This window comes from Ranitomeya imitator, chromosome 7, assembly GCF_032444005.1.
Source record: "Ranitomeya imitator isolate aRanImi1 chromosome 7, aRanImi1.pri, whole genome shotgun sequence".
Taxonomy (NCBI): Eukaryota; Metazoa; Chordata; class Amphibia; order Anura; family Dendrobatidae; genus Ranitomeya; species Ranitomeya imitator.
In genome coordinates, this window is record NC_091288.1 from 9,609,334 (window position 1) to 9,630,657 (window position 21,324).

General features: G+C 40.9%; 1 protein-coding gene across 1 annotated transcript in view; it reads left to right on the forward strand.

Annotated features, from left to right (window-relative positions):
- CNTNAP5 (contactin associated protein family member 5) overlaps positions 1-21,324 on the forward strand; it is a 281,715-nt gene that overhangs the window by 148,382 nt on the left and 112,009 nt on the right. The window contains exons 8-10 of the mRNA XM_069732659.1: positions 528-789; positions 10,514-10,663; positions 13,295-13,466. Of these exons, the coding sequence (XP_069588760.1) occupies positions 528-789; positions 10,514-10,663; positions 13,295-13,466 (584 nt within the window). The remainder of the gene's footprint in view (positions 1-527; positions 790-10,513; positions 10,664-13,294; positions 13,467-21,324) is intronic.

Below are 21,324 nucleotides of genomic sequence, written 5' to 3' on the forward strand. Positions count from 1 at the left end.
CCCCTTGGACTCATGGACTTGAACCAGAAAATCCACCTGCTTTCTCTCTGGATGATTTTTTTGTCCCAATCTCTTGGACTGTGGAATACTTAGTATTTGCTACTGTTTTATAGGGACCCGCTATAAATATCACACACACTATAAACCATTGACTTCATAACTTCAGCGCATTGCACATCTTATTATTTGTTATTCTAGCACCATTTATTTCACACATGAAGGCGGTAGACATAATAAAAACAAGCACAGCAATCATGAACAATACAAGTCGCTCCGCATTTAGCTGTGAACTTTTGTGCTTGCAGAAAACTCAGCTTTTCTTTATTTTCGGATCATTTGACTTTGATGAAATGCAGCTTATTACATTAACAAGAGATTTGTAAAATAACGTGAAAATGAAACTTTGAGTCTCGGCCGTCCTTTTACCACATTTGGTAACCCAAGTGCTGACAAGTCCTTTACATGGAGAAAGTTCTTGGGTTTGGGGTTATTTCTCGTGCAATTGACCTACTTTCATTATTTTCCAGGGGAATATCACGTTTTCGTGCTCCGAGCCCCATGTGGTTCCTGTGACCTTCACGAGCTCCAGCAGCAGTTATCTGCTCTTCCCGGGCGCTCCGCACATGGACGACCTCTCCCTGAGCTTCCACTTCCGCACATGGAACAGTGATGGTCTCCTGCTTTCTTCGAATCTTTCCGGAGACTCTGGTCTTCTCATTCTTCAGCTGTTTTCTGGGAAATTGCTCCTGATGATTGAGGAGATGGGGAATGTGCAGCCCATAAGCGCAGGTAACGTTTTCATGCCTCATTTTTGTGCTTGTTTTTCCTCAAGTGTGAGAATCCCTGAGATCCCCTGACAAGTGTGCTCCCAGGGATGACCTAACACAGGCATTATGTTGAGCATCATCTTGTTTCATGCTCCGTCACCTCATGAGCTTTATACTCCTGATTCCTGTCCTTGGGCGGGCGGAGGGACCACCGATCTTCTCCGCAGATGTGATGTCTGTATGGAGCATCTCACTGATATTTGTAGCAACCACTGGACGCTTCTTCTCTATTCGATCTGGTCTAGGTGGACAATATATTTGGGTTCTGAATCATCATTTGCTATTTTTTTATGTCACTTTTCTAATTTTTACTTGTGTTTTTTTGTTACTGTTTTTGCTCCAAATTGATTAAAATGATGCATTCCATTCAAGAATTTTTGCGCAATGTCCAAAGTTGCAAAATGTTGCACAAAAAGTGACAAAATTACTCTAAGGCCAGTCCCACACGTCCAGATAATTCCGGTACCGGAAAAATCGATACCGGAGTTATCCGTGTCCGTGTGCTCACGTGGCACATCAGTGTGGCACACGTGCGGCAGCCGTGTGCCAGCCGTGTGCCGACTGGGTACCACACGGACCGTGCAGGAGACAGCGCTACAGTAAGCGCTGTCCCCTGCTTTGGGTGCTGAATCCAGAATTCATTCCTTCTTCCAAGGCAGCTTTCGCTGGAGAGAAGGAATGAAAAGTCATTGTTTTTTATTTTTTTTGTGTTTAAAATAAAGTTGCCGGTCAGCTCCCGCCTCCCTCCCCCTGTGCGCCCGCCCGCTGGCATTAAAATACTTACCCAGCTCCCTCGATGCTTCCTCTCAGCGTCGCAGCTTGTCCTATATGAGCGGTCACGTGGTGCCCCTTATTACAGTGATGAATATGCGGCTCCACCTCCCATAATGATTTTATGTAAAACACATGGAAAAGTCACATGAAAATCAGACAACTAATTATAAAAGACAACTTGGCGCAAATCGTTTGGTGACTTTTTGATTTGAGACCAATTCACCAATAGAGAGGAATTCAAGCCCAAAAGCTGCCAGAGATATGATGATGGATGTGGCCATCGGTTTATAGTCTTATTAACCAAGTGCTGGGCATGAAGACAGATATTCCATGGACGACCATGGGGACAGAGAAGGCGCCGAGCACTGGCTGGTCCTCAGCCTTTGCTTGTGGTCATACAACATAATAATAATAATAATAATTATTATTATTATTATTATTATTATTAATAATCTTGCACAAAGACATTATAGGATGAACCCAATGGAGATGGATCATCCTTCTGATCTGGTTCCCCAATCTTCTCTTATGAGAGTTCTGCATAATATCCTTTTTATCATAATTATACACAATGTATCCATAAATCAGATGCAAACTGTAACTTTGTAACTGCCCTGGATTTACAAAGTCTTGTGCCGTTTTATGTACGCAGCTTCTGTGCAGACCAATATGTCTGAGGGTTATTATAGGACATTGTAGACGTCCATGACTCAGCCCTCTCGTCTCCTTCTTCTCTGTAACACACAGGCAAGAAGAAGAGTAAACTATTACCCAGGCTTTATTTATTATCTGTAACCATGGGAACACAGAAAGATTGAACGTGTTATCCGAATTTTCCCTTCATACATCAGATTTCAATTTATGCCACACTCACATAATCTTCAGCAGTTCGTTACAAAATGTTGAAGGAATGATTGATTGTAATGCATTTAACAATATCGAGCCAGTTATGAAGAAATCTGACACCAGGTTTTTGCTCCCCTAATTGAGAGTGACATAATATAGGGCTAGAGACCCTGATTCCAGCAATGTGTCACTTTATCTGCTACTGATCTACCAGCTCTCTGTGTAAGCTGTGTTTAACCCCCAACCACACCGGTGTGCACTGTGCGTAGGCAGAAAATTGCCAATCAGTGGTGTGGGCAGGGTTATACAGCGATCATGAACATGGAAGACTACATGGCAGCGGGTATACTAGTCCTCTAGTGATAATCTCCTGCTGTGACATGTAATAAGCAATTTATTCAGATTTTATCTTCTTCAAAAGAGGGCACAATTACATAGAAATATATTTGCCAAAAAGAAAAATACCTAAAAAATTATTAATTTTCTTAAACAAAAAATCTTATCTGTACACGATAAAATAACTACTATATTACTGCCCCTATGCACAAGAATATAACTACAATAATACTGCCCCTATGTACAAGAATATAACTACTATAATACTACCCCCTATGTACAAGAATATAACTACTATAATACTGCTCCTATGTACAATAATATAACAACTATAATACAGCTCCCTATGTACAAGAATATAACTACTATAATACTGCCCCTATGTACAAGAATATAACTACTATAATACTGCTCCTATGTACAAGAATATAACTACTATAATACTGCTCCTATGTACAAGAATATAACTACTATAGTAACATAGTAACATAGTTAGTAAGGCCGAAAAAAGACATTTGTCCATCCAGTTCAGCCTATATTCCATCATAATAAATACCCAGATCTACGTCCTTCTACAGAACCTAATAATTGTATGATACAATATTGTTCTGCTCCAGGAAGACATCCAGGCCTCTCTTGAACCCCTCGACTGAGTTCGCCATCACCACCTCCTCAGGCAAGCAATTCCAGATTCTCACTGCCCTAACAGTAAAGAATCCTCTTCTATGTTGGTGGAAAAACCTTCTCTCCTCCAGACGCAAAGAATGCCCCCTTGTGCCCGTCACCTTCCTTGGTATAAACAGATCCTCAGCGAGATATTTGTATTGTCCCCTTATATACTTATACATGGTTATTAGATCGCCCCTCAGTCGTCTTTTTTCTAGACTAAATAATCCTAATTTCGCTAATCTATCTGGGTATTGTAGTTCTCCCATCCCCTTTATTAATTTTGTTGCCCTCCTTTGTACTCTCTCTAGTTCCATTATATCCTTCCTGAGCACCGGTGCCCAAAACTGGACACAGTACTCCATGTGCGGTCTAACTAGGGATTTGTACAGAGGCAGTATAATGCTCTCATCATGTGTATCCAGACCTCTTTTAATGCACCCCATGATCCTGTTTGCCTTGGCAGCTGCTGCCTGGCACTGGCTGCTCCAGGTAAGTTTATCATTAACTAGGATCCCCAAGTCCTTCTCCCTGTCAGATTTACCCAGTGGTTTCCCATTCAGTGTGTAATGGTGACATTGATTCCTTCTTCCCATGTGTATAACCTTACATTTATCATTGTTAAACCTCATCTGCCACCTTTCAGCCCAAGTTTCCAACTTATCCAGATCCATCTGTAGCAGAATACTATCTTCTCTTGTATTAACTGCTTTACATAGTTTTGTATCATCTGCAAATATCGATATTTTACTGTGTAAACCTTCTACCAGATCATTAATGAATATGTTGAAGAGAACAGGTCCCAATACTGACCCCTGCGGTACCCCACTGGTCACAGCGACCCAGTTAGAGACTATACCATTTATAACCACCCTCTGCTTTCTATCACTAAGCCAGTTACTAACCCATTTACACACATTTTCCCCCAGACCAAGCATTCTCATTTTGTGTACCAACCTCTTGTGCGGCACGGTATCAAACGCTTTGGAAAAATCGAGATATACCACGTCCAATGACTCACCGTGGTCCAGCCTATAGCTTACCTCTTCATAAAAACTGATTAGATTGGTTTGACAGGAGCGATTTCTCATAAACCCATGCTGATATGGAGTTAAACAGTTATTCTCATTCTCAATATAATACTGCTCCTATGTACAAGAATATAACTACTGTAATACTGCTCCCTATGTACAAGAATATAACTACTATAATACTGCCCCTATGTACAAGAATATAGCTACTATAATACTACCCCTATGTACAAGAATATAACTACTATAATACTGCTCCTATGTACAAGAATATAACAACTATAATACAGCTCCCTATGTACAAGAATATAACTACTATAATACTGCCCCTATGTACAAGAATATAACTACTATAATACTGCTCCTATGTACAAGAATATAACTACTATAATACTGCTCCTATGTACAAGAATATAACTACTATAATACTGCTCCTATGTACAAGAATATAACTACTATAATACTGCTCCTATGTACAAGAATATAACTACTATAATTCTACCCCTATGTACAAGAATATAACAACTATAATACAGCTCCCTATGTACAAGAATATAACTACTATAATTCTGCTCCTATGTACAAGAATATAACTACTATAATACTGCTCCTATGTACAAGAATATAACTACTATAATACTGCTCCTATGTACAAGAATATAACTACTATAATACTACCCCTATGTACAAGAATATAACTACTATAATACTGCTCCTATGTACAAGAATATAACTACTATAATTCTGCTCCTATGTACAAGAATATAACTACTATAATACTGCTCCTATGTACAAGAATATAACTACTATAATACTGCCCCTATGTACAAGAATATAACTACTATAATACTGCTCCTATGTACAAGAATATAACTACTATAATACTGCTCCTATGTACAAGAATATAACTACTATAATACTGCTCCTATGTACAAGAATATAACTACTATAATACTACCCCTATGTACAAGAATATAACTACTATAATACTGCTCCTATGTACAAGAATATAACTACTATAATACTGCTCCTATGTACAAGAATATAACTACTATAATACTGCTCCTATGTACAAGAATATAACTACTATAATACTACCCCTATGTACAAGAATATAACTACTATAATACTGCTCCTATGTACAAGAATATAACTACTATAATACTGCTCCTATGTACAAGAATATAACTACTATAATACTGCTCCTATGTACAAGAATATAACTACTATAATACTGCCCCTATATACAAGAATATAACTACTATAATACTGCTCCTATGTACAAGAATATAACTACTATAATACTACCCCTATGTACAAGAATATAACAACTATAATACAGCTCCCTATGTACAAAAATATAACTACTATAATACTGCTCCTATGTACAAGAATATAACAACTATAATACAGCTCCCTATGTACAAGAATATAACTACTATAATACTGCCCCTATGTACAAGAATATAACTACTATAATACTGCTCCTATGTACAAGAATATAACTACTATAATACTGCTCCTATGTAAAAGAATATAACTACTATAATACCGCTCCTATGTACAAGAATATAACTACTATAATACTGCCCCTATGTACAAGAATATAACTACTATAGTACTGCTCCTATATACAAGAATATAACTACTATAATACTGCTCCTATGTACAAGAATATAACTACTATAATACTGCTCCTATGTACAAGAATATAACTACTATAATACTGCTCCTATGTACAAGAATATAACTACTATAATACTGCCCCTATGTACAGGGATATAGCTACTATAATACTGTCCCTATGTACAGGGATATAACTACTATAATACTGCTCCTATGTACAAGAATATAACTGCTATAATACTGCTCCTATGTACAAGAATATAACTATTATAATACTGCCCCTATGTAGAAGAATATAACTACTATAATACTTCCCCTATGTACAAGAATATAACTATTATAATACTGCCCCTATGTACAAGAATATAACTACTATAATACTGCTCCTATGTACAAGAATATAACTAGTATAATACTGCCCCTATGTACAAGAATATAACTACTATAATACTGCCCCTATGTACAGGGATATAGCTACTATAATACTGCCCCTATGTACAGGGATATAACTACTATAATACTGCTCCTATGTACACGAATATATCTACTATAATACTGCTCCTATGTACAAGAATATAACTACTATAATACTGCCCCTATGTACAGGGATATAGCTACTATAATACTGCCCCTATGTACAGGGATATAACTACTATAATACTGCTCCTATGTACACGAATATATCTACTATAATACTGCTCCTATGTACAAGAATATAACTACTATAATACTGCTCCTATGTACAAGAATATAACTACTATAATACTTCCCCTATATACAAGAATATAACTACTATAATACTGCTCCTATGTACAGAATATAACTACTATAATACTGCCCCTATGTACAAGAATATAACTACTATAATACTGCTCCTATGTTCAAGAATATAACTACTATAATACTGATCCTATGTACAAGAATATAACTACTATAATACTGCTCCTATGTACCAGAATATAACTACTATAATACTTCCTCTATATACAAGAATATAACTACTATAATACTGCTCCTATGTACAGGGATATAACTACTATAATACTGCTCCTATGTTCAAGAATATAACTACTATAATACTGCTCCTATGTACAAGAATATAACTACTATAATACTGCTCCTATGTACAAGAATATAACTACTATAATACTGCCCCTATGTACAAGAATATAACTACTATAATACTTCCCCTATATACAAGAATATAACTACTATAATACTGCTCCTATGTACAAGAATATAACTACTATAATACTTCTCCTATGTACCAGAATATAACTACTATAATACTTCCCCTATATACAAGAATATAACTACTATAATACTGCTCCTATGTACAAGAATATAACTACTATAATACTGCCCCATGTATAAGAATATAACTACTATAATACTGCTCCTATGTACAAGAATATAACTACTATAATACTGCTCCTATGTACAAGAATATAACTACTATAATACTGCCCCTATGTATAAGAATATAACTACTATAATACTTCCCCTATATACAAGAATATAACTACTATAATACTGCTCCTATGTACAGAATATAACTACTATAATACTTCCCCTATATACAAGAATATAACTACTATAATACTGCCCCTATGTACAAGAATATAACTACTATAATACTGCTCCTATGTACAAGAATATAACTACTATAATACTTCCCCTATATACAAGAATATAACTACTATAATACTGCCCCTATGTACAAGAATATAACTACTATAATACTGCCCCTATGTATAAGAATATAACTGCTATTATAGTAATTTCATTCTGTGTTTTGCCCATTATGGTTGTCAGTATTACGCAGATTGTCTTTGTACTTAGTAACAATGTAGCACACCGTGAGCTCCCTCTTGGGGCGGCTGCCAATGTCAAGAATTTATCCTGTTTTTCTTGATTTTTGAACTGACGTAGTTGCTCCATCAAGATAAACATGTAATTTGTTATCTTCTAGAATAAAACTATTAATATACTAACAGGGACTGGACAGGGAGAGAAGCACAAGCTGCAGCATTCTTACGAGCTGTGCTATTATCCAGAAGCCGGCGACATATGATGATGATGATGATGATGATGATGATGATGATGATGATGATTTCTCGCGGCTGCTCCCAAGGCTCCAGTTGGTATTTCAGTTATTGGCAATCACAATAGGGGCCTCACACTAATTGGTTTCAAAGTGATGGTTTCAGGGTTGAGATGATAATAGGAACTTTATATCATAAAGAAATCAATATTTAAAATAGAAATTCTAGAAAAAAAAAGTAGAGGCACTTAGGTGTGCATAAAATAGTAGTACTATCTACCATCTGTAGGGAAAGAGTCCTATATGTCAATGGCTGTTGCAGAAGGTCCAACTGTGCGGTTTGTGACTGGTTAGTGATGAAATTGTTAGATTAACCCTGTATTAAAGGTCCGTCTCTATCTGTATCCAGGTATTGTTAAAGTCTTGCAATCTCCCTAAACATTGTAACAAAATGGTTTCTACTTTGTATCAGTTAATGACTTTGTTCTCGGATACACTTTTCATATCTGACCAGTGTCACTTTATGTGGCAATAACTCTGCAATATTTCAGCACATCCCGGTAATTTTGAGAATGGTTTTTAGGGACACATTATACCTTATTTGAGTGGTAAATTTAGGTCGATATGTTTTGAGTTTATTAAATGTCAGAAATTTGACAAAAATGTAGAAAAATTATCAATTATCAAAGTGTGAATGTTTCTCCCTATAATCCAGATAGTCCTACCACACAACATAGCGAATACATGACGTTGCCCTAATGTCTACCGAACACCAGCACCATTGCTGACTTGGATGCTAGAAAGGTTAAACATTTGTAGCAATTTTTCAGTTTTGCAAGGAAATTTACAAAACATATTTTTTAGGGATCTATTTAATTTTAAAGTGACTTTGAGGGACCGACATATTGGAAAACAAAACAAGGTGATGTCATTTTAAAAACTGCACCGCTCCAACATATGATCAACCTCTGTCAGGTAGTTGATTAAGGCTGTGTGCACACGTTGCGTTGTTTTCGTGGTTTTTCCCGATAAAAACGCTATGAAACCACAAAAAAAAACGCATACAATAAGCATCCCATCATTTAGAATGAATTCCGCATGTTTTGTGCACATAATGCGTTTTTCTCCTCGAAAAAAAAAACGCATCGCGGTAAAAACCGCAGCATGTTCATTAATTTTGCGGGGTTTTTGCGGATTTCCCACTACAAAATGCATTGGGAAGTGTCTGGAAAAAACCGCAGCAAAAACGCATCAAAACCGCGGCAAAACCGCATGCAGATTTCTTGCAGAAAATGTCCGGTTTTTCTCAGGGATTTTCTGCGAGAAATCCTGAACGTGTGCACATAGCCTGACTCTTCCGCCGCTTTCCAGGAATTAAAGTGCAATGACAGGAATGAAAAGTTCTGATTAACCACTTAAATGTTGATAAGTTCTGAACAGACCGCTATAGCCGACAAACTGTAGGGCCTTTATTAGTCCGTGAATTGCAATGACAACCGTCAGGACCGCAGAGCCACAATCTCAGTGTGCAAATGGGGCTAAAGAGGGAGACCCCACATTCTGTTAACCATTTAGATGCCATAGTCACTATTGACAGCTGCGTCTAAGGGGTTAAACAGCCATAATCGGTGCCAGCCCTGATCGCGGCTGACGCAGCAGGGTGTCGGCTGTAGGGGATCGCTCACATCTGCTGCGCTCTCACCCTTCATTCTCTTACATCTCAGGTCAGTAAAAAGACGACCGAGTGGTCACTAAGGGGTTAACGTTAGATCCTTTGGGGTTCTTTAGTAATTGATTTTCTGACATTTGGCTGCTGTTACCGTAAAGAATCCTTCTTTATAATGCGCTATACTTTATATATGGGTTTATAATAGAGGTTCACATAATAAATCATTGGATACTTGTGGATGCTTTTATATGACACAAATATGAAGATAGAATTACACGACACAAGAACAAGTCGCGGATCCGCATAGGACCAGACTTCTCTACTTCTGTCACCACAGACGGCTGAGCGGCCTCGTCATGGGCCATGTTCATCCCTGACTCTTCAGATACGAAGGTTATGACAAGATTTTACTTAGCGATTGGCATCACAGGTCAGATTCGGTGTTTCCTCCTGTGCATGATTAGAGGCTGTGCAACATTGTATCAATCAGACACTCGGGTTATTAAATAGAAGGTTATTATTAAACAGAAACAATGCCAGATAATAAATCTGGAGAATCGGGGAAGATCAGAGGACACAGAAGAGACCTCAGACATGAGCGCTCTAATATTTCACCTCTTCCGTCTTTACTCATCTTCTGCTCATATTCACAGTTAATAAAACCTTCAGGAATAATTTACGATTCATTTTCCAGGCAGTGATTTGAATGACGGTTTATGGCACTCAGTCGCCATCAATGCGAGACGACATCGCATCTCACTGACTCTGGATAATGGGGCTGCTTCCTCCGTCCGGGCCACCCTCCCAGTACAGATCTCTACTGGGCACCAGTATTTCTTTGGAGGTGAGATTTTCAGTTGTGATGGGGATGAATGGGTGGATAGACCGATGTTATCAATGTTATCGACAGAAGTGTAAAGTGTAACATCAGGCTACAATACAAATCTGCCTGCATGCCTTTCTCCTTTTGTGCAGTCTCTTCTGTCTGTGCAGTCACTATGTGCAGTCTCTCATGTGCAGTCATTGTCTCATCCCCCTGTGCACTTACTAGGTGTTTCTCATCCCATCCTCTTGTTGAGTTAGTATATGCAATTTACTCTTTTTCAATCGCTGCTTGCAGTCACAATGTGCAGTCTCATCCTCCTGTGCAGTCTCATCCTCCTGTGCAGTCAGATGACAGCATGTGAGCTAGCAGCCGTGACCGGCAGTAAAAAGGTTACCGCTTGTCTCAGGCGCCGGCTGATGAGTCTACTACTCTCATCATTCTACACCTGCTCTCGCTGATAGCAGCCAGAGTGGGCGAGGCTTATGAGAGTATTCATCAGGCAGCGCCTGTGCTGTAAATAAATAATAAAAATAAATGACGTGGGGTCTCTTCTATTTTTGATAACCAGCATGGGCAAAACCGACAGTTGCGGGCTGCAATCCTCAGCTGTCAGCTTTTTATTGGCTGGTTATCAAGAATAGAGGGGTCCCCACGCCATTTATTTTAAATGATTTCAAGAAATACTTTTTTTTTAAATACGGCGTGGGGACCCTCCCCATTTTTGACAACCAGCCAAGCTAAAGCAGACCGCTGGGGGTTGGTATTCTCAGACTGGGAAGGGTCCATGGATATTGGTCTTCCCCTGCCAAAAAATAGCAGCCCGCAGCCACCACAGAAAAGGCACATCTATTAGATATGCCAATTCTGGCGCTTCGCCCGGCTCTTCCCACTTGCCCTGGTGCGGTGGCAAATAGGGTAATAGGTTTGGGGTTGATGTCAACAGTTTTATGGCCGTCTGACATCAAGCGCACAAGCTAGTAATAGAAAGGCGTCTATAAGACACCCCCATTACTAACCCCATAGAAAGATTGTAATAAAGACAGTCAAAATAAAATCCTTTAGTTGAAATAAAAAAGCAAAGTAGATTCACCTTATGCTTATTCCATTGATGCCCATGTCCCCTGTAAAAGCGAAAAAATAAAACAACACCATGTTCCTCACCTGTCCTATGAGAAGATAATCCAGTGAAGCCCATGTCCCTCATAAAAGACAAAAACAATAAAATAACATAATTTTTTACCTGTCTGATGATAATCCATTAATGAGCCATGTTCCAAGACGATCCGGATGATTTTCATAGTGGTCTCATCAGTGATGCAACCGCTATCCATGCCAGCCAGAATATACTGAGCCAGGAGCGTAATCCTGCAGTGTGTAGCAGGGACGTGAGAAAGGTCACCGGAATTCACAACTGACGAACTCCCGTCACCCAACTTACAGCACCACTCGCTGTGTGAGAAAGTTCTCACTCGCACTGTAGTCAAGTAGGTGACGGGGGGGTTTGTTCATCACCTATATGACTTTTCTCATGTCAGTGTGAGCAAGCTGGCATGGATCGTTGTCACATTACTGACCCCTGACGAAGCCACTTTAGGTGGCGACGCGCGTCGGGTCAGCGCTCCTCCTGTCTTTTACTCCCTAGGGCTCTCTATAGGCTTACGGCACCAACTGGGATTGCTATACAGCGACATGGGCACATTTGCTTTGGTAACCCTTTGTATGCTCTCCATGGTGGGTAAACTAGTTGTATTGGGTTATTGGAACTCACACCCCTTTATAGGACCACTTGAGAGGGAGTTATGTATAGTAATTTTGCTGATATATCGCATTTTCTTCTCTCTATCCCTCTCCTTCTTCAGCCATTGAGTGGGTGAGATAGGCGTTGAGTTCATGTTCTAATTTCTGATGCATATTTATTACATACTGTTGTACCCTACAAACTGCTTTACCCTTGCGTGGCTCATTTGAGCTTTTGTGTTATTGCACAGTCTGTCGTCAGGTCTGTAATTTACGGATTGTACATTTATGCAGCAATCTGCTACAGTTTAGTCTTTCTCAGAGATCCTATATTTTGATCTCTTTTTGAGCCACAAGTGCTGTTCATATAGATACCAGACCTGGTATTAACAAGGATATTCTACTGTATTATCCTTGGGGGGTTTGTTCAGGGGGTTGGCTTTATTAGGAGCCATGTGTGACCATTTTAAATGTTTTTAACATGTGTTTTGTGGGTTTCTTTGTGTTGTACAGTATAAATAAAATGTGCACTTTTATACTTGATCCAATGCCTCAGGTGATCCCCTTTCTATGATCTATTTCTTGTTGTTCTTTTTTGCATTGTTGTTCATAGTATAGATCAGGTAGGATCCCTGTATCTCTGTGGTGCCCCCATTCAGTCTCATCCTTCTGTAACATTTGATGTGTTTCTTTCCCAGTGAAGAAACAATTTATTAACCTTTAATAAACCCATAAAAAAATAATCTATAATTCCTTTTCTAGAGACCCGAGCTTCTGATATGTTATGATAAAGCTTATGTGCTATAGGAAATGTGGGAAATATTGGGAAATCAGGGACATGCGTCAATGGCTCGTATAAAATCAATGCATTGTCCAAGATGTGCTGACACGCTGAGCCTTTGTCTCTCGCAGGTTGTCCGGATCCGCTGGCAGATTCCTCCTGCACAAATCCCATTTCTTCATTTCAAGGATGCATGAGGCTCATATTTATTGATAATCAGCCCATGGACCTGATCTCGGTGCAGCGCGGAGCCCTGGGGAACTTCTCCGATCTGCAGATCGATATGTGCGCCATTAAGGACAGGTAATTCCCAGAATTCCCATTATCACTGGTGGACTGGTATTTTATAAATAAATATAACAGAAAGCAGAATATATAGGAGACCTTATACAGTGGATATAAAGTATATACACTCCTGTTAAAATGCTATTTTTTTGTCATTAAAAAAAAATCCTACCAAGAAGACTCATTTCATGTGTGAGCACCTTCTTATAATTGGGGCATGGTTTTGTTCAGAATCAGCCAATCAAGTTTACGCTCATATTACACAGTAGTCAGTGCTCAGTCGTCGTCATTTACAGTGATTCTGATTAACCCCATAGAAAGTGTCGCTGTTCTGGGAGGATTTTCCAGACATTTTCTGGTCTGTAAACATCTGACAACCCAGCAAAGGATCTCACTGTGAGATTTTATCAGTCAGGAGAAGGTACAAAAACATTTCTGAGCTATTAGCTACCGTGGACATTATGAAAACATCACAAGGAAGGAGCTGACATTTGGCAAAAAAAGTGACATTATGTAGAACTGGATATTCCTCAAAAATTGATTAAAAGACAAGAAGAAAATTGGTGGTGGTGGTGGCCAAGAGGCCGACAGCAACATTATAGAATCTTCAGAAATTTCTGGCCAGTCCTGGTTGTGTTCTGCATGTGACAACAATCTTCTCTATTCTTTATATGTCCAGCCTGTGTGATTGGGGGCAAGATGAAAGACTTTTCTTACAAATAAGATCACCCAAGCCCAGCTATGTTTTGCCTAAATTTCCATCAAGTCTGCAAAGAAATAAAGTGTTATGTCAGATGAGACCAAAGGTGACTTTTTGGCCATAATTCCAAAAGGGGCGAAGATGACATTGCACATCACAGAATCTCACCATCCCCACAGTTAGGCATGGTGGAGGCAGCATTTTGCTTTGGGGTTGTTCTTTAGTATCTGGAACTTGGACTTTAGCGAAGATGGAGGAAATTTTGAACAGTATCAAATATCAGTCAATTTTACATCAGAAGATGCGGCAATGAGGAGGAATTTCACCTTTTAGCATTTCAATGACCCTAAGTGACCTCCAAGTAAGCAACAGAATGGCTTCTTCACAAGAAGATGGAAGTTCAGGAATGACCCAGACCTGAGCTCAAGGGGCAATCTGTGGTGACCTGAAGAGGGCGCTGTACACAGGAGATGCCCCCGCAATCTGACAGATGTGGAGCTGCTTCAAGTAGGAGCCGGCAAAGACCGCCAATTCTAGATGTGCCGCACTGAGCGACCCCAACCCAAAAAGACTGAACTCTGTCAGAAATTCACAGGTATTAGTGTAAGGGTGTGAAGATTTATGCAACCACAATATTTTAGTTCTTTAATTTTTTTTTCCAGCTGAAAAGATTTTAGTTTGTTTCTCACTGGATTTGTACAGATTATGGGCGACATGAAGGAAGGGAAAATGTATGAAATGATTCTTCTCGGAAGGATTATTTTACATAACAAAAACCTGGGATTTGAACAGGGGTGTGTAGACTTTTATACCATTGTACACATAAACAGAGAACATGTAGAGGTCCATATGACTGCAGCTGTGGATTGCATCCAGGCAGCGGGTTAGATCCAGTGCAGGTGTAGTGCTCTGTGTATGGAGGACATAGGTCTGTGGTTGTGGGCAGAAGTCGCGTCCAGGTCCTTCATGTTCGGGTGATGTTCCTCTAGACGTTTCCATGGATTTAGGAGACCTAATAACACAGACGTTCAGCGGGTGCTCCGTGCCGTCACCTTCTTATCTGCAGATTTAGAAGTTTCCTATTTGCAGATTATTAAATGCAGAATTTGGTGAAATGTCGACAGGACAATCCCTGCGAGCCATAAAGGGGCACAGGCACCCCGGCCTCCGCAACAACTCAGAGCAAGGCGGTGAATGGAACTTAATTAGCGAATTTGTGAATTTCCAGCTCCGGATGAATAAACCTCTGATTGGAGCTTTTCTGTGAATTGTGAAATCCTGAAGGAAATAAATAAAGCGGCGTGAAAGGGCGGATTATAGCTGGTCCACGGGCGGCCATTCATGTTGGGGTCGCAGATCTATTATTGGACTTTCTGGTAAATCACAAGCTGCTCCCGACAATTCAATGAAAGAGTTTATGAAACCTACAACTAGTACCGTAATTGTTGGTATGGACCAAGATATGAGCGCCCACAGCAGCTGTCACACAGTACAAGACCAGCATGGGGGCCCAGGGGCCCAGCTCTACCTCCTGCAGACCAGGGGTCCAGCTCTACCTCCTGCAGACCAGGGGTCCAGCTCTACCTCCTGCAGACCAGGGGTCCAGCTCTACCTCCTGCAGACCAGGGGTCCAGCTCTACCTCCTGCAGACCAGGGGTCCAGCTCTACCTCCTGCAGACCAGGGGTCCAGCTCTACCTCCTGCAGACCAGGGGTCCAGCTCTACCTCCTGTAGACCAGGGGTCCGGCTCTACCTCCTGCAGACCAGGGGTCCGGCTCTACCTCCTGCAGACCAGGGGTCCAGCTCTACCTCCTGCAGACCAGGGGTCCAGCTCTACCTCCTGCAGACCAGGGGTCCAGCTCTACCTCCTGCAGACCAGGGGTCCGGCTCTACCTCCTGCAGACCAGGGGTCCAGCTCTACCTCCTGCAGACCAGGGGTCCGGCTCTACTTCCTGCAGACCAGGGGTCCGGTTCTACTTCCTGCAGACCAGGGGTCCAGCTCTACCTCCTCAGACCAGGGGCCCAGCTCTACCTCCTGCAGACCAGGGGTCCGGCTCTACCTCCTGCAGACCAGGGGTCCGGCTCTACCTCCTGCAGACCAGGGGTCCGGCTCTACTTCCTGCAGACCAGGGGTCCGGCTCTACTTCCTGCAGACCAGGGGTCCAGCTCTACCTCCTCAGACCAGGGGCCCAGCTCTACCTCCTGCAGACCAGGGGCCCAGCTTGGCCCCTTCCTAAACCTGCTGTACAGTGCACCCTTCCCTGCTCCACCATACGTCTTATGAGGCTCCTCCGACATCATGTCACTGATTGAGGAATAATTCTCAGGAGGAGAAAGCAGTACTGAAAAACTAATGATCAAAAATCATCATTTGTGCTCCGGCCTCCATTTTGGCAGTGTTATTGAAGTGGGCACTAAAGTGCGGTTGAGCTATTGTGTCGCCTCAGTAAGGGGGATATTCCCGAAATGTGGTCAGACAGAGCGCAGAGTCATCAGAAATGTGGTCAGACGGAGCGCAGAGTCATCAGAAATGTGGTCAGACGGAGCGTAGAGTCATCAGAAATGTGGTCAGACGGAGCGCAGAGTCATCAGAAATGTGGTCAGACGGAGCGCAGAGTCATCAGAAATGTGGTCAGACGGAGCGCAGAGTCATCAGAAATGTGTTCAGACGGAGCGCAGAGTCATCAGAAATGTGGTCAGACAGAGCGTAGAGTCATCAGAAATGTGGTCAGACGGAGCGCAGAGTCATCAGAAATGTGGTCAGACGGAGCGCAGAGTCATCAGAAATGTGGTCAGACGGAGCGTAGAGTCATCAGAAATGTGGTCAGACGGAGCGCAGAGTCATCAGAAATGTGGTCAGACGGAGCGCAGAGTCATCAGAAATGTGGTCAGACGGAGCGCAGAGTCATCAGAAATGTGTTCAGACGGAGCGCAGAGTCATCAGAAATGTGGTCAGACAGAGCGTAGAGTCATCAGAAATGTGGTCAGACGGAGCGCAGAGTCATCAGAAATGTGGTCAGACGGAGCGCAGAGTCATCAGAAATGTGGTCAGACGGAGCGCAGAGTCATCAGAAATGTGGTCAGACGGAGCGCAGAGTCATCAGAAATGTGGTCAGACGGAGTGCAGAGTCATCAGAAATGTGGTCAGACGGAGTGCAGAGTGCCTCCATCCGGTGACTAGGGCTCATTATGTTTCCATTGCTTTCTCCTACTGTATTATATGCCTCATTACAGTGAATGGATCCATCAGACGCTAAAATCCTGATGTTACAAAGTTATTATAAGTGTATTTCCTTGTTAATCACTTTTCTCATGTGAAATAATTTGTGTCAATAATACCAGTCATCACATATTCTTCACAGAGAACAGTATTCCAATCTTTATCAAGTATAAAGAGCAATTTTTCAACCTTCTTTTTTTCTTCTTTCTTTCTTTCTTTCTTTCTTTCTTTCTTTCTTTCTCTTCTTCCCCTTCTTTTTCTTCTTCGTCATCTTTTTTTTACCTCTTACTCATCCTCTTCACTTTCCTCTTCCTCTTGTTCATCATCTTCCTTTTCCTTCTCATCGTCCTATCCCCTTTCTCTTCCTTTTCCTCTTCTTCTTCTTCTTCTTCTTTTTTCCTATTCTTCATCTTACATAGTTACATAGTTACATAGTTATTAAGGTTGAAGGAAGACTATAAGTCCATCTAGTTCAACCCATAGCCTAACCTAACATGCCCTAACATGTTGATCCAGAGGAAGGCAAAAAACCCCATGTGGCAAAGAGTAAGCTCCACATTGGGGAAAAAAATTCCTTCCCGACTCCACATACGGCAATCAGACTAGTTCCCTGGATCAACGCCCCATCAAGGAATCTAGTGTATATACCCTGTAACATTATACTTTTCCAGAAAGGTATCCAGTCCCCTCTTAAATTTAAGTAATGAATCACTCATTACAACATCATACGGCAGAGAGTTCCATAGTCTCACTGCTCTTACAGTAAAGAATCCGCGTCTTTTATTATGCTTAAACCTTTTTTCCTCCAACCGCAGAGGATGCCCCCTTGTCCCTGTTTCAGGTCTATGATTAAAAAGATCATCAGAAAGGTCTTTGTACTGTCCCCTCATATATTTATACATTAAAATAAGATCACCCCTTAGTCTTCGTTTTTCCAAACTAAATAGCCCCAAGTGTAATAACCTATCTTGGTATTGCAGACCCCCCAGTCCTCTAATAACCTTGGTCGCTCTTCTCTGCACCCGCTCCAGTTCAGCTATGTCTTTCTTAAACACCGGAGACCAGAACTGTGCACAGTATTCTAAGTGTGGTCGAACTAGTGACTTGTATAGAGGTAAAATTATGTTCTCCTCATGAGCATCTATGCCTCTTTTAATGCATCCCATTATTTTATTTGCCTTTGTAGCCGCTGCCTGACACTGGCCACTGAATTTAAGTTTGTCATCCACCCATACACCCAGGTCTTTTTCATTGACGGTTTTGCCCAGAGTTTTAGAATTAAGCACATAATTATACATCTTATTACTTCTACTCAAGTGCATGACCTTACATTTATCCCCATTAAAGCTCATTTGCCATTTATCAGCCCAAGCTTCTAGTTTACATAAATCATCCTGTAATATAAAATTGTCCTCCTCTGTATTGATTACCCTGCAGAGTTTAGTGTCATCTGCAAATATTGAAATTCTACTCTGAATGCCCCCTACAAGGTCATTAATAAATATGTTAAAAAGTAGAGGGCCCAATACTGACCCCTGTGGTACCCCACTGCTAACCGCTACCCAGTCCGAGTGTGCTCCATTAATAACCACCCTTTGTTTCCTATCCCTGAGCCAGCTCTCAACCCACTTGCACATATTTTCCCCTATCCCCATTATTCTCATTTTATGTATCAACCTTTTGTGTGGCACCGTATCAAAGGCTTTTGAAAAGTCCATATACACTACATCTACTGGGTTCCTTTGGTCCAATCCGGAACTTACCTCTTCATAGAAACTGATCAAATTAGTCTGACATGAACGGTCCCTAGTAAACCCGTGCTGATCCTGGGTCATGAGGTTATTCCTCTTCAGATACTCCAGTATAGCGTCCCTTAGAATGCCCTCCAGGATTTTACCCACAGTAGAGGTGAAGCTTACTGGCCGATAATTTCCGAGTTCAGTTTTTGTTCCCTTTTTGAATATTGGCACCACATTTGCTATACGCCAGTCCTGTGGTACAGACCCTGTTATTATGGAGTCTTTAAAGATTAAAAATAATGGTCTATCAATGACTGTACTTAATTCCTGCAGTACTCGGGGGTGTATCCCATCCGGGCTCGGAGATTTGTCAATTTTAGTGATTTTTAGACGCCGCCGCACTTCCTGCTGGGTTAAGCAGGTGACATTTAATTGGGAATTTTTATCACTAGACATTTTGTCTGCCATGGGATTTTCTTGTGTAAATACTGATGAAAAAAAGTCATTTAGCATATTGGCTTTTTCCTCATCCTCATCCACCATCTCACCCAGACTATTTTTAAAGGGGCCAACACTATCTTCCTCCTCTTCTTCTACTTACAATTCTTTTCCCTTCACTTTCTCTTCTTCTTTTCCCTATGCTTGATCTTCCTCCTCTTCTACTTACATTTCTTTTCCCTTCACTTTCTCTTCTTCTTTTCCCTATGCTTGATCTTCCTCCTCTTCTACTTACATTTCTTTTCCCTTCACTTTCTCTTCTTCTTTTCCTTATTCTTCATCTTCCTCCTCTTCCTCTACTTACACTTCTTTTCCCTTCGCTTCCTCTTCTTCTTTTCTATATTCTTGATCTTCCTCCTCTTCCTCTACTTACACTTCTTTTCCCTTCACTTCCTCTTTTTCTTTTCCTTAATCTTCATCTTCTTCCTCTTCTTCTACTTACACTTCTCTTTCCTCCACTTCCTCTTCCTTTTTCTCTTTCTCTAATTCTTTTGACTATTCTTCATCCTCTTCTTCTGCTTCCTCTTCTTCCTCTTCTTCCTCTTCATCATGTCTTGCTATTGCTCAGATGCTTCTCCTACATGTCCTATTAATCATTATTGTGAGGTTACGGTAAATGCAGAGAATATTTGCAGCTTTGTTGCCCCTGGACTCAGCAGGAAGTAAATATCTGGAGGATTTTGCAGAAAACAGAATCATTTTGGTCATTTGGGGATTTGACTGCTGTTTGGCAAAATTCAATTTCTGATCCACAGTGTGAAGAGCGCAGAATAAAAAGGGCACCGGAAAGGAACCGTTAAACCTAATTGCACCTCCTGTGCTTTTTCTCTGATAGTGTTTGATCGCTCTGTGAGAGTGCCGAGCTTCCGTATAACGCCGTCCATGGAGGGAGCATTACCGGAAATTCGGAGAGGAACTTCCATTCCTCCATGACATGCAGAAGTCGGTCTCTGTCTGGGAGATACATAGACGTTTGCCACGTATTCCGATTTTTGGGGTTGTTCTTTCAGTGCTACGCCCCCAGATCCCATCCGTCAGTGTTACGTCACCAAACTCACCGCCGATTATATAATTGTACGTTTCATTGCTTCTACCAATATCATTTATTAGAAAGAGTCCAAGATGCAGAATGCAATGACCAGAAGTTGTAACGTTCTTGTCGTCAGCGTGTAATAAATGGAGGTTTGGGTGTCTAATCATCACATGGAGGATCGTAACGAGGAGCGGGAAGCGCCGCCGTCCTCTCCATATGTTCAGTGTCATTATGTTTTATAGACTTTGTTACTTTATATATCTGTTCTTACATGAACTGGCGGAGACGGGCTTTGTGCAGCCGCTTTTCTCATGTCTCGCCCTCATTTCAGGACATTACGGAACATGTGCAGACACTTTGTCCCCGATTCATCGTCACCTTTGCGCTGGAGTAACAATGGTTCCGATGGTCATTTTTATGTTTCTGCTTTATTCATTATTTGATCTGCTTCTCTCTTTATGTCGCCTTTACTTGGCTTCATCTGCTTTTATCTTGTCATGGGCACAGTCTTCATTATCCAGATGGTTTAGCTAAATTTATCATTTGAGACTTTTCAAAATCTGCAATTCTTTGTGCAATCTCTCTCCAATGTTCTACCAGAGAACGAAATCGGAATAATGTTATTTTTAATTGAAAACTAACGTGCAATATTTTGAAGAATCAAGCAGCTGTTTGCTCTAAAATGGT